General features: G+C 34.2%; 1 protein-coding gene across 1 annotated transcript in view; it reads right to left on the minus strand.

Moving 5' to 3' along the window:
• Window positions 1-990: 990 nt before the first annotated feature.
• SLCO4C1 (solute carrier organic anion transporter family member 4C1) overlaps window positions 991-13129 on the minus strand; it is an 86613-nt gene continuing 74474 nt past the window's right edge. Inside the window, exons 9-13 of the mRNA XM_061424472.1 lie at window positions 12688-12841; window positions 8226-8416; window positions 6548-6612; window positions 3675-3812; window positions 991-1288 (exon numbers count right to left, since the gene is read on the minus strand). Coding sequence (XP_061280456.1) covers window positions 1128-1288; window positions 3675-3812; window positions 6548-6612; window positions 8226-8416; window positions 12688-12841 — 709 coding nt within the window. The 3' untranslated portion in view covers window positions 991-1127. The remainder of the gene's footprint in view (window positions 1289-3674; window positions 3813-6547; window positions 6613-8225; window positions 8417-12687; window positions 12842-13129) is intronic.

A 13129-nucleotide genomic window follows, 5' to 3' on the forward strand; every position in this document is an offset into this window, starting at 1 on the left:
TAGAAGTTATTTCTATTGATGTTTACTGATGTATTTCCTCCACAATTCTGAGTACACAAAGTTGGCTGAAGTCTGAGCTGAAAAAATGGAATTATAATGCTATATACGTGAAATACTTAATCTTTAAATACACAGATTAGTTAAAAGTACAGTTTAATGTTTTAACCAAACAATAATACATGCCTACTATAAGCAAAGCACTGCTTATGTGCTAAGTAATGTACTAGGTGATCTGTTTTTCAAACGAGAAAAGTTGAGCTACTGAGTATATAAACACTGATCATAGTTCATGAAGAAAGCTTTTTAAAGAAAATCAATAAAATGGACATACGCCATTTTTTTTTAAAAAAGAAATATTTTCCTATCTAATTGGCACTTTACTGAAGCTGGCACCTTCCTCTGGAAGACATGGAACTGAATAATACTATCACAGAATAATAAAAATGTTAAAAATCAGCAATATCAACAAATCACTTCCTGGAATTCTTGAGTTAAAGTGAAGATATGTGTATAGAATGCCAATATTTCTGAATGCACTATGTACTGGGACACAAAAAAGATAAGTAACCCACACTCTAACAGTTCACTAACTGTCTATAATAAATCAAGGATAGACTAGTACATATAAATGTAAAAACAAATAATATTATTTAAATGGTTTTAAATTCATGTTCTTTCAATAATAGTTCTTGAAACTTAGAACTTAGACTAGATATATTTAAATTTTTACACCATGAATTTTCTTAAAAAGGCCAAACTACTGACAATGATAATTAAAATAAAACAAGTTGTAAGAGGGATAGAAACATCACTTTGGTTTTAAAATGTAAACTGTTAAACAAACATTGGCTTTTTCTTTCTAGTATTGTTTATTAGCTGGGGATTTCATCTGTGTGTGTGTGTGTGTGTGTGTGTGTTCTGACGCTTTTGATGGGCTTTGAAGGCACAGGTCTGTTTCTTATATTAAAACAAAAACAAATTCAGAGTTCATACATATAAAAGAAACACATTTAATTATAAAAAACCTGTTTCTAAAATATGATTGCCCATATTGGATAGTTAATGCTGCAGTGATAACATGAATTCTTACAAATGCAGGCCGATTTTCAATCTTCTCTTTTGCTGTTTCATCCGTCATTCCCTGCTTTGTTGAGATCACATTCTAATGAAACCGCAGTCAAAACTGCATTCTGATTTTGAAATGCCACATCTGTGACTGATGGTGGTGGTTTATACAAAAAGACTGCAAGTCCATTGAAGAAAACAGTGATAATTTTACAAATAACACCTAAATAGAAAAACAATAATTAATCATGGATTTTAGGCTTTAATTATTATAAAAATTGATCCTCATTGAAAATTCTTCATGAATAGAATCTCACTACATAAAGAAACTTTCACTTTCGCGTAAAAAAAAGGAGTATACAGGCAATTAGTTTTATGTTTTTAATTTTTAAAACTTTAGTAAGAAAGGTGATAGTTTTCAATAGAACATCATCTACAAATCAATGAATGAGTATTCTTTTTTCTAAACAACGAAAATATACAATAACTATTCTATTTTTGGCTATGATTGTACATTCTTCTGGAGAAGGGCATGGCAATCCACTCCACTATTCTTGCCTGGAGAATCCATGGACAGAGGAACCTGGTGGGCTACAGTTCACAGGGTTGCAAAGAGTCGGACATGACTGAAGGGACTCAGCATAGCATAGCATACACAGTATGTACATTCTTAACCAAGGAAAGATACTGATAGCTTACATCATCATTGAACCTGAATAATCAGTTGCAACATTTTTGTGTCCATGATGAAAAGTAATTCTAAAAATAAAAAAAGCTTCAGAGTTCTTAGGAGAAAGTCTCTTTGGTAATATATAATATTCAATACTTAAAATTTACCTTTAAGCATCAACTAAAAATATGAAACATTTAGATTCACATCACAGGCTTCAATTTATTTTCAAAGAACTCTGATGAGAGTTCTTTGAAAGAATATCACCTTTCTTACCAAAGTTTTAAAAATTAAAAAGAGGCTCTTTCTCTTTAAAGAAACTATTTCTGGTCAGAGTACAAGCATCTAAGTGCTAACTAAATATATTAAATGACCTCACATTGTAGTTTTTGCAGTAACTAATTTGTATTAATATTTTACTCAAACTGGGTATTTGAGAAACAGAAATACTCATTGAGCTAAGCATTTCTAGATTTATACTAATTATAGGTACTATTATTATAATATTTTTGGAATATTTAAAGATACATATGTTTCTGGTGGAGGAATTCTCATATTTATCACTGAGTAGAAGGCACCCCACTCCAGTACTCTTGCCTGGAAAATCCCATGGACGGAGGAGCCTGGTAGGCTGCAGTCCATGGGGTCGCTGAGGGTCGGACATGACTGAGCGACTTCACTTTCACTTTTCCTTTCATGCATTGGAGAAGGAAATGGCAACCCACTCCAGTGTTCTTGCCTGGAGAATCCCAGGGACAGGGGAGCCTGGTGGGCTGCTGTCTATGGGGTCGCAGAGACTCAGACATGGCTGAAGCGACTTAGCAGCAGTAGCAGCAGGTAAAAGAAAAATTAATTATCTACATTTTTGGTCAAAAAGTATAAACATAACCACTTAAATAATTTTTTAAACATAAAAATACACTGAATAAAAAATGTTTCTTAACAGGTAAAAGTGATGGGAAGATTAATTTTGCCGATTTTAGTCAATATTTATCATCTCATTGTTTTCCTAGATTTATGTATTTATTTCTTCAGTGGATAATTTATTATTCTGTCATTATAAATTCAGACAGCATATTCTGAATTTAAACACATGTAGGAGAAATAAGGGGCTTCCCTGATAGCTCAGTTGGTAAAGAATCCACCTGCAATGCAGGAGACCCTGGTTCAATTCCTGGGCTGGGAATTGGAGGAGAATCCCTGGAGAATGGACAGGCTACCCATTGCAGTATTCATGGGCTTCCCTGGTGGCTCAGACAGTAAAGAATCTGCCTACAATGCAGGAGACCTGGGTTCAATCCCTGTGTTGGGAAATCCCCTTGAGGAGGTCGTGGCAACCCCCTCCAGTATTCTTGCCCTGAGAATCCCCATGGACAAAAGAGCCTGGTGGGCTACAGTCCACAGGGTCACAAAGAGTTGGACACAACTGAGCAACTAAGCACAATTTCTTAGGTTGTTTTTAAATTTTCTAATTTTATCTACTGAAGGCAAAATGGGTTAGACATCACAGCTAACCTGTTATATCATAAAAAGATCTCTTAGGAAGTACCTTAGAGCCAAGAATACATCCTGACCTAGGCTCTATGTGCTCTCCAAAGCCCAAGTGCTTAGATGACAGTCATTCCAGTTTCTCAGAATTCTCTTTTAGCTTTTTGTTATACTTTCCAAAAAATTTTGAGAAAAATTGTTAAAAGAAAATTATATAATATGTGATGCAAGGACAGCTAAAATGTTACTCCCTTCTATCTTGGACTGTGCCTCACAGACTCTAGACATGGCCTTTTAAAACATGCTTTGATAACTGTTCTCTGCTTCAAGACTAAAGGACAGTCCAACTGCATGGACCAAAACATGTCAAAACCTAAGTAAGAAACAATAAGATATCTTTTCTCTTGTCATAATCCATTTACTGCAAAGTTATCAAGAAGTCACCACTTACTTATGGCCACTAGCATATAGGCCATCCTGACGTTATTATAAATCCAGCAAGCTCCTTTATTTCCACATTCGTTAATATCCCAGAGAATACATGTGCTGTCTATTGTGCTGCCAAATATAATAGGTCCAGGTATGGTGCCTAAAATAAATCACATGTAAAATACATGAGTGAAGGTTATAGTTTACAGTAACAGGGTTTTTTACATATATTTTCTACATAAATGGGAAACAGGTATTAATCTGTCTATCCTACAAATGAATCAGTTCATGTGCACGTGATAGGAATATAAAGAAACACAGATAAAACATTCTAAAATAATTATAGATAATTATTATATATTTCAGGTCAATTCAAAATTTATTTTAATAAACATCTTATTAATCTATTTTAGATTAATACATTAATAAATATTACTTTATTTATTAATTAATAAATAATAAATGATATATAATAAATAAATAATAATATATTATTTGCTATTAAATAAATAAAACATTAATAAATGTTAATGGGTTAATATTTAAAGAAATATTTTTGTTCATTGCTTTTCTAATAAATGTCTTTGAAATTACCTATTATATTTTAAAAAAATCAAAATAAATATCTGATGCATGGAATAAGTCTCCTAAACTTCAGCATATGTATTATGTGTATGTATATGTGTACATGTTCATGTAAAGTAATATGGGTGTGTGAGTATACATATATATATATATACTGTATATACATACATACACTGACATGTATGTGCATGGGAGTGTACATGCACAAACATATTCACACTAACATGTTGAGTTCACCATTAATTGTACAACTATGGGCAAATCCCTGCATCTCTCAGGTCCTTAATTTATTCATCTAAAAAAGGGGAAAATTGGTCTAGGGGATCTCTAATGTTCCCTGCTTTTGGTTTTCATTTTTATAAACAATTGTAACATTATGTGTATCCAGGGTATTCGAAGGAGAGACGGCGTCGGCGATTTATTTAAATATTAATTGGAGATATAAAGAGTAATAGCATGAGGATAGCTCAGTAGGAAAATTCAGTGGAGAAAAGAGGCTGAGTAGCTTGGTTTACGCGGAAAATCAATATAACCTGTGACACCAGGTTAGCTCTGACCACGGAGGCCGCATAGCCTCTCGAATAGCGGAAGGTGCCCCACCTTAGACACCTTCTCGAATGGGTCTTAGGAGCCCAGGCAAATAAATGGTTGCAGAGGACCTCCACGCTCCAGATGGAAACTTCAGACAGAAATTGAGAAAAAGAATGACATGGGGAGAACAAGCTTTGGTGAGCAAGGCCCATAGCTTTATTTTCAACAGGGGCTTTTATACCCTAAGTTACACATAGAGGATAATAGGGGATGTGAAATCATACAAAATCAGCAGTCTTTGATCCTTATTGAAAACCAGAGTTTCTTTTCTGCAAACTTATCTTATACAAATGGTTTAGGTGATTTACATCATCTTCTGGCCAGAAGGCCTATTAACATTTTATGACTCTTGACAAAGGTTTGTCAACCATAAGACTTATTTTCTCTAAGAGTAATTATTTTAAGGTTTGGCGCCATCCTCCGAAGGTGTTAGATAAAGTTGCATTCCTATAGGGCAGAGGTGCAGTGGGTTTACAACAAAGGAAAGAATTTATTACTTTAAGGGTCTAAAGTTGCCAACACCAAGGCCACTACTTATTTTTTCTACATACCAACTATATTAATTAATACACATTCAAGGATACAATACAGGGGATGTAGAAACTTGGCAGCAAGCATTGGCTCATCAATGAAATCTTTTACTAGTTTTATTCTGACAGTTTCTATCTCTCTGAGAGGCTCTAAGCTATTTGAATATCTTAAGCTTCCCATGCCTCTCAAGGCTGGGAGATTGTAAACAATCGTATGCATAGCTGTAGGAGTCCGGGTAAACTTGTCAGGCGAGTTAGAGAACTATCTGAGGGGTTTGGATTTAAACACTCCTAATGCCCAGGAACTTATTAACTGGAGCTGTAAGTTAACTCTTTATCAGAGAGAGTGAGATGGTGGTGGGGGACAGCCCCCTGTAAAGTCAGAGGTGAGAGCACAAAGCAGTAAAGTAGGCAGACTCTGGTATTTTGGGGGTAGATGCTCGAGAATATCCAGGGGGACTCCTGAGGCTCGATCCCACCTTTGCGTATGCCGAGCCTCCTTCCTCATGACCTTTGCCATGAGTGGAGTGCCTCTCGTTGGCTCCCAGCAGTGTATAATATTATATGTAAAATTATACACACAAATAATTATGTTTCTGTCTTATTATTCTTCCTATATCTTGAATCTTACATTTTGGGGGGCTTAAGTTATTTCTTTCATCAATTTTTAACTAGACACAATATTTACAGTACAGTTTTTATTGAAACATACAAACTCATTATTTTTCACTGCTAATGCAAGAAGATTATGTCCCAAATGGAGTTAAATACAGGGAGAAAAAGGAATTACAATGGCAATAAATAAGATTTTATCATAATTTAGGTTGGTAGTAGGTTTTATGTGAATAAACAAAAAATTTGTCTTTTACTGTGCTGTGTTAGAAATGTGCTGGTGATCATATGTCATATTTTAAATAAATATAATATACTCTTTAGCATTATATTTGCAACAGAATTGGAAACAACAGGGAATCAATCAGGTAAAAAGTAAAGTCTATATCTTTTTATGTGATATATAAATACTACATCTTGAATAGTGGAAGATAGTTTTCTTCAAAGACAATTATGTAGTTGCCCACTACAAATAAACTAATTGTTTTATTGGCACATATTGTAAGTAAATAAATCAATTAACAGTAAGGAATAAAAATAGTCAGCAGTTACCAATGCACTTAGAAAGATGACATACCTAATAATCGAAGCAATGTACACTGTATTCCCAATGCTAGAGATCGCTGCCTTTGATTAACACACCTGGAGATATTTAATGCATAGGAGACAAAAAATAGTTGTACAGTATATTTACTCTTTGAGAAAATTCATTTTTATATGAGCTCAACATTTCTAGATTAAAGCAAACATTATATATAGGAAGTAAACAATTATTTATAACAGCTTATATACAGTTCAACCTTTCTGGAATTGTAAGAGAAGAAAAATTTTATCTAAACTAAAATAGTGCAAATAATACCAAAGAGAGTCAAATGAGTTTTAACAAATATACAGAATATGTAGGAATAACACCAAACATAAAGGAGAAAGGACATTCATTAACCAGACTATTTCTTCTTGACTATTTGATTATTCTGTATGTTACAAGTTACATGACTTAAGTTGCAAGCAAATAATTCTTACTCTCTTACTAGCATTGAGACAGAAATTACACCTGTGAGTTAAAATTACAAATTAGAGTCAGTGTAAAACAGTTTCTGATATTCGATTTGATTCCACAATAAGTCTTTTCAGTAATAACTCTCAAAGATGGATGAGACATGATGTTGGCACACGAGAGAGTTAGACAGGAGATAAAGGAGATCAGTCTTTAAAAAACAAATATGTAGGTAAATGGTGATGTAGATAAAATAGGTGTAATATTAACAGACTACTTCATGTTTTTAGACAAAATCTCTAAAGTTTCCACTTGTCAAAAAGTATGTGGAAAGGTAGTGACTGAGTATCAAGAAACAAAGACTGAAGAGGGAAAAAAACTAGTTTGTTAGGAAATATAAAAGAAAGGCTGATGAGCTTATAAAAGGGCAAATAGGAAATATTTTATAGCTCAGATGATAAAGAATCCATGTCCCAATGCAGGAGACCTGGGTTCAGTCCCTGGGTTGGGAAGATCCCCTGGAGAAGGGAAAGGCAACACACTCCAGTACTCTTGCCTGGAAAATCCCATGAACAGAGGAGCCTGGGGGGCTACAGATCGTGGGGTTGCAAAGAGGAGGTTCAAGACGGAGGGGATATGTACACCTATGGCTGATTCATGTTGATGTTCAACAGAAAACAACAAAATTCTGTAAAGCAATTATCCTTTAATTAAAAAAATAAATTAATTAAAATCAAAGAGTAGGACACAACTGAATGACTAACACACACACACACACACACACAAGAAGGAAGAGGCAATGAAACTATGAAACACTGTGAAGAGCCCGGTGACAGGCAGCGTTTTTACTGTTTATGGGAAGGTTTACTATAACAGCACCTACTGTATAAGGCAGAATGCCCATCAGTCTGATTCTGACATGTGGAATGCACTGCCATTTCCATCATACTCAAATACAACTGATCATAACCACAGCTTACAACTGAAGCCTCATTACAGGAGCAGAGAAAATAGCATTGAACAGATGTCAAGTAGGTAATGTTAAGACACTTTCACAACCATGATCTCATTAAAGCCTCAAACATCTCAGGTTCAATGAGGTAGCTCTTCCAATGCCATAGAACTAATGATCTAGTGAGCACTGAATTAGTAATGGAACCAACAGTCAATATAAACCCCAAATGCATCCCTGAGTCCATTTTCTTTTTCATTCAACATGTTGCCTTAGGGATAGCAAATTTCACAATGTAACACATACCTTAGGATGGACACAGTTATAGGAGTACCAGCCATGAAGGTAAAAACAATTGCAGCAAAGAAAACGCCAAGGAATGGGGGCAAGTTTTTACATTGACTTGAACACTTTCCAGCTTGAGCTTCAAGACTAACACTTGATGGAGTAGGTGTTATATGAATTTCCCCTTCAATACATGAACAGTTATAATATACCTAGAAATATTAGACATAAACATATGGAAAGTGCTTATCTTGAAAACATATTTTATCATTGCAAATTAAGTGATTTCTAGACATGGCAAACACTCTTACACAATCTTAATTCAAACACAACAAACAATGATAACCCTTAAGAAATTAAGCAACTGAAAACAAAGGGCCATATTTACAAAGTAGAATACTCTGTATTTGACTTATGTGTCTATGATTTTAACTTGTAACCTGTTACTGATTCATGTCTTATAAGACAAATTGACAAGAATATAACTATTAGATGATCTAGGGGGCTTCCCTGGTGGCTCAGATGGTAAAGAATCTGCCTGCAATGCTGGAGACCCAGATTCAATCCCTGGGTCAGGAAGATCCTCTGGAGAGAGAATGGCAACCCACTCCAGTATCTTTCCCTGGAGAATCCCATGGACAGAGGAGCCTGGTTGGTTACAGTCCAAGGGGTCACAAAGAGTCAGACACAGTGGAGTGCACACACACACACACACACTCTAGACTGCTTTCAATAGAACTATTCAATTGCTCAAACAGTTTTCCTGCTAGTTTTCTTCTTTTCCATTATTATGATACAAAGAAAAGCATGCATTGTGACAATCTCACTATCTATGCTAGCTTGAAAGAACATTTTAAGTGTTTGCCACAGTAAAATTAAATAATACAAGAGTTTGGGGGAAAAAAATACTGCTTTCAACTGAACTTTTTACTTTAATTTTCTAAAAAAGGAAACTGTATCCATCTTAAGATGACATATTTACCATAAACAAAAAACAGAAGTTATTACATTATCCTAAAGGTTATTTTACATATAAAAATTAACTATTTAATATATGTATACACATATACATGTATACATACATGTATACTATAATAGCATGATATGTTGGAAAGTAAAAATGGTGGGAATGCAAACTAGTACAGCCACTATGGAGAACAGTGTGGAGATTCCTTAAAAAACTGGAAATAGAACTGCCTTATGATCCAGCAATCCCACTGCTGGGCATACACACTGAGGAAACCAGAAGGGAAAGAGACACGTGTACCCCAATGTTCATCGCAGCACTGTTTATAATAGCCAGGACATGGAAGCAACCTAGATGTCCATCAGCAGATGAATGGATAAGAAAACTATGGTGCATATACACAATGGAGTATTACTCAGCCATTAAAAAGAATACATTTGAATCAGTTTTAATGAGGTGGATGAAACTGGAGCCTATTATACAGAGTGAAGTAAGCCAGAAAGAAAAACACCAATACAGTATACTAACACATATATATGGAATTTTGAAACATGGTAACAATAACCCTGTATACGAGACAGCAAAAGAGACACTGATATATAGAACAGTCTTATGGACTCTGTGGTAGAGGGAGAGGGTGGGAAGATTTGGGAGAATGGCATTGAAACATGTAAAATATCATGTATGAAACGAGTCGCCAGTCCAGGTTGGATACACGATACTGGATGATTGGGGCTAGTGCACTGGGACGACCCAGAGGGATGGTATGGGGAGGGAGGAGGGAGGAGGGTTCAGGATGGGGAACACATGTATACCTGTGGCGGATTCATTTTGATATTTGACAAAACTAATACAATTATGTAAAGTTTAAAAATAAAATAAAATCAAAAATTAAAAAAAAATCACAAGTATTACTTTTGTAGGAAAATAATTCAGGTGTATGAAAAGTGAGGCATAATCATTTTGCAAAGGCTTTTTACATCTCAACTTTATCCTCACTACAAATCTTTGTCTATGTTTAAGGCCACAGTAAAGTTGGAGCAGAGCTAGAGAAGTCAAGGTGAATCAGTGCTTTCATTGCCCCGAAGGCCAGAAACCACTGGGACTGATTCAGGAAACCCAGATGTGGAGGTGACATTCCTAAAATGACTGTTATGGACTCAGCAACCAGATACATCAAATAATGAAATAATGGAGCCTTTAGAAATATTAAGAAGAAAAACTGAAAGCAGTATTTTCTATCCTAATGAAATTTTACAACTCCCTTACATAAAAAAATATACAGTTGCCTATAATATAGATAGCTGTTAGTTAGCATCTGTTTCTGTCGTTTAGACCACTGGTATGAAATATATTCTATTTCTGTGAACAAATGTGTACAGTTCTTTATTACATTATTATTAATGCATTTTTGCCTATCTAAAATATTTCATTTAAAAAATCCAGTGAAAAAATGAGTTGTTACATGGATTAGCTGGGCATAAAAAAAAACCAGGACAAATAGAAAATTTGGAAGTCAAACTAACTTGCTTTTCTAAAACAATCCCTAGAAGACAATTTTACTGTTTAAAACGGTAATGATAATATATGGTGACAAATACAAATATTGAATTAACCATGTCAAAATGACCAATACCATTTCAGGTGTGCTCTGGGTATTAGAATTTTTTATTTATTTATTCATTTATTTTGGTTTCCTTGTGCAGGATGTTATTTGTGTCTATACATTTTGATATGTGGATAAAACCCTTCCAACAATTTAATTCCTTATCATAATCTTCTAACTGAATTAGTAGCACTTACTGATATTTTTTTGATTATTTTAATATACAGGAAAAAGCTACCTACTTATCTGCTTCTCAAAGAAACAGTTTACCTTCTAGATAGTTCTGAACCTGTGATATGCACCATGCTCACTTGTGGAATTTGATTCCTTATAACTGACACAAATACCTAATTTTTTCAACCTGTTTTGAAACTAAAGCCTCCCCAAATGTCCACAGATTTGAAGGTATGGTAAACCTCAGTTCTGGGGCTTTAAAAATCTTCCTGATGTCTTTCCTAAGTTTTTATAGGAACTTTATGGTAGTGATCTAATTAATTGGTTTTATTCCAAGGATTAAAACTGCACATGTCAATGAAGTCTATTAAACCTGCTATGATTTATCACATTTTTTTCTGCCATATTTTCAATATTCTTATACCACTATTTTTAAATCTAATAAGCAAAATTTAAACTATTTTTAAATCTAGTAAGCTCCAGGAGTTGGTGATGGACAGGGAAGCCTGTCGTGCTGCAGTTCATGGGGTTGCAGTCGGACACGACTGAGCAACTGAACTGAACTGAATTGAAGCTAGATAATATGAAAAAAATGTATACTCTTTCCCACATTCTGGTTTACCCCCAGCAGAAAAATGAAATCCTACATCTCTGCTGAGATAAATGTTCAATGTATTTATCACACACAAAATCATTAGATAGGTACACATATGCACAGACATATTTGTGTGTGTATATATGAACATATAAATATGTATAACCACACACACACAGATATCCATGTTAGTTCTAAAAGAAATATGAAGTAATTTTGTGATCTTAAACTTATCTTCATATAGGAAAAAAAAATGCCATATCACTAATCCATATTTCAAATAACCAAGATTGTGCTGTTTTGTCATATAATTCTTATGTATCTTATTCATTGTAGTCTTCTATATCATATATTTCCCTCAGATCTTTTCAAAGTTATCACATTATCTGTTAACATATAACATAACCTATTATGTACTACTAGTAATGTGAATATTATTTTTCTCAAGGCTTTTAAATTTAATGAAGATAGAATTTTTAGATTGTAGATGTAGTACAACAAAATTCTATGGGATTTTTTTTTAATGATTTAATTGAATTTAAAATAAATAATATTCAGGTAAGCTAATATGCATTCTAATCCACTACCAAAAGTAACTTTGCACTTGAGAATGGGTTAGTGATTTGTATATTTTTTAATGTGTCCATTGTTTATCAATTAAAAACAAATATTTATTCAGTTTTTATTATATACAATGTACTTAGTAAGAATAAGAGAAGTTTCCTGACTTCAAGGGACATACAGTATAGTTGAAAAAAAATTTAAAAATGTAAAAAGGTAAATAATATTTCGGAAGTGATGTTTAAAGATATATGTGAAGAACTGCCATGACAGTAATTGAATCTGAGGCATAAAAAATGGGAGAGGTTGGGGCCTTTTTAAAAAATTAAAGCAAGAACAACAATGAATTTTAAGTGTATAATGCATTATTATTGACTGTAGGTACAATGCTGTACAGCAGAGCTCTAGAGCTGACTCATTTCACTCAACTGAAACTTTATGCCTGGCTTCTGAATGGAGGCGGTAGGCCAGCGAGAAGAGACTGGTCATAGCATAACTCCACTGGAGGAAGATAGAAGGGCATCCAGAAATACATAAACATACTGCCTCGTACAGTAGTAAAGGAGCAAACACAAGTTACCTTTGGATGTATTTTGGAAACAGATTGTGTACAACCTGCATAGCAGGGAGAAAAATACTGGACTCCATTTCCTCCACACACGGGATAATAATACGATCGCAGGCAGTTACAGTGGGCATTACAAGGAGCCGTCAAGTTTCCCAGTTCTCCTGTCCTGTCAGCATGAAATAAAAGATGGATAAATTATCTACGTTATAACTTTTAATGAACAGATCAGAAGCAAGCATTGCTGTATTTTGCCATTCAGTCATTTATTCATTCACTTAATGCTTATTTAATTAGCAAACAAACAAAATGTCTGCCTTTTCACATAGAGCTTAACTTCTTGTGGAAGAGATGGGCAGTAGAAACGACAGCTATATAATAGAATGTCTGTCAACGTTTTAAAAAACATAGGCAGAGTAAGCAAAGCAGTTTCTCATTTGGTACCAGATAATTTTTT

The sequence above is a fragment of the Bos javanicus genome, chromosome 7 (genome assembly GCF_032452875.1).
Source record: "Bos javanicus breed banteng chromosome 7, ARS-OSU_banteng_1.0, whole genome shotgun sequence".
In the NCBI taxonomy this organism is placed as follows: domain Eukaryota; kingdom Metazoa; phylum Chordata; class Mammalia; order Artiodactyla; family Bovidae; genus Bos; species Bos javanicus.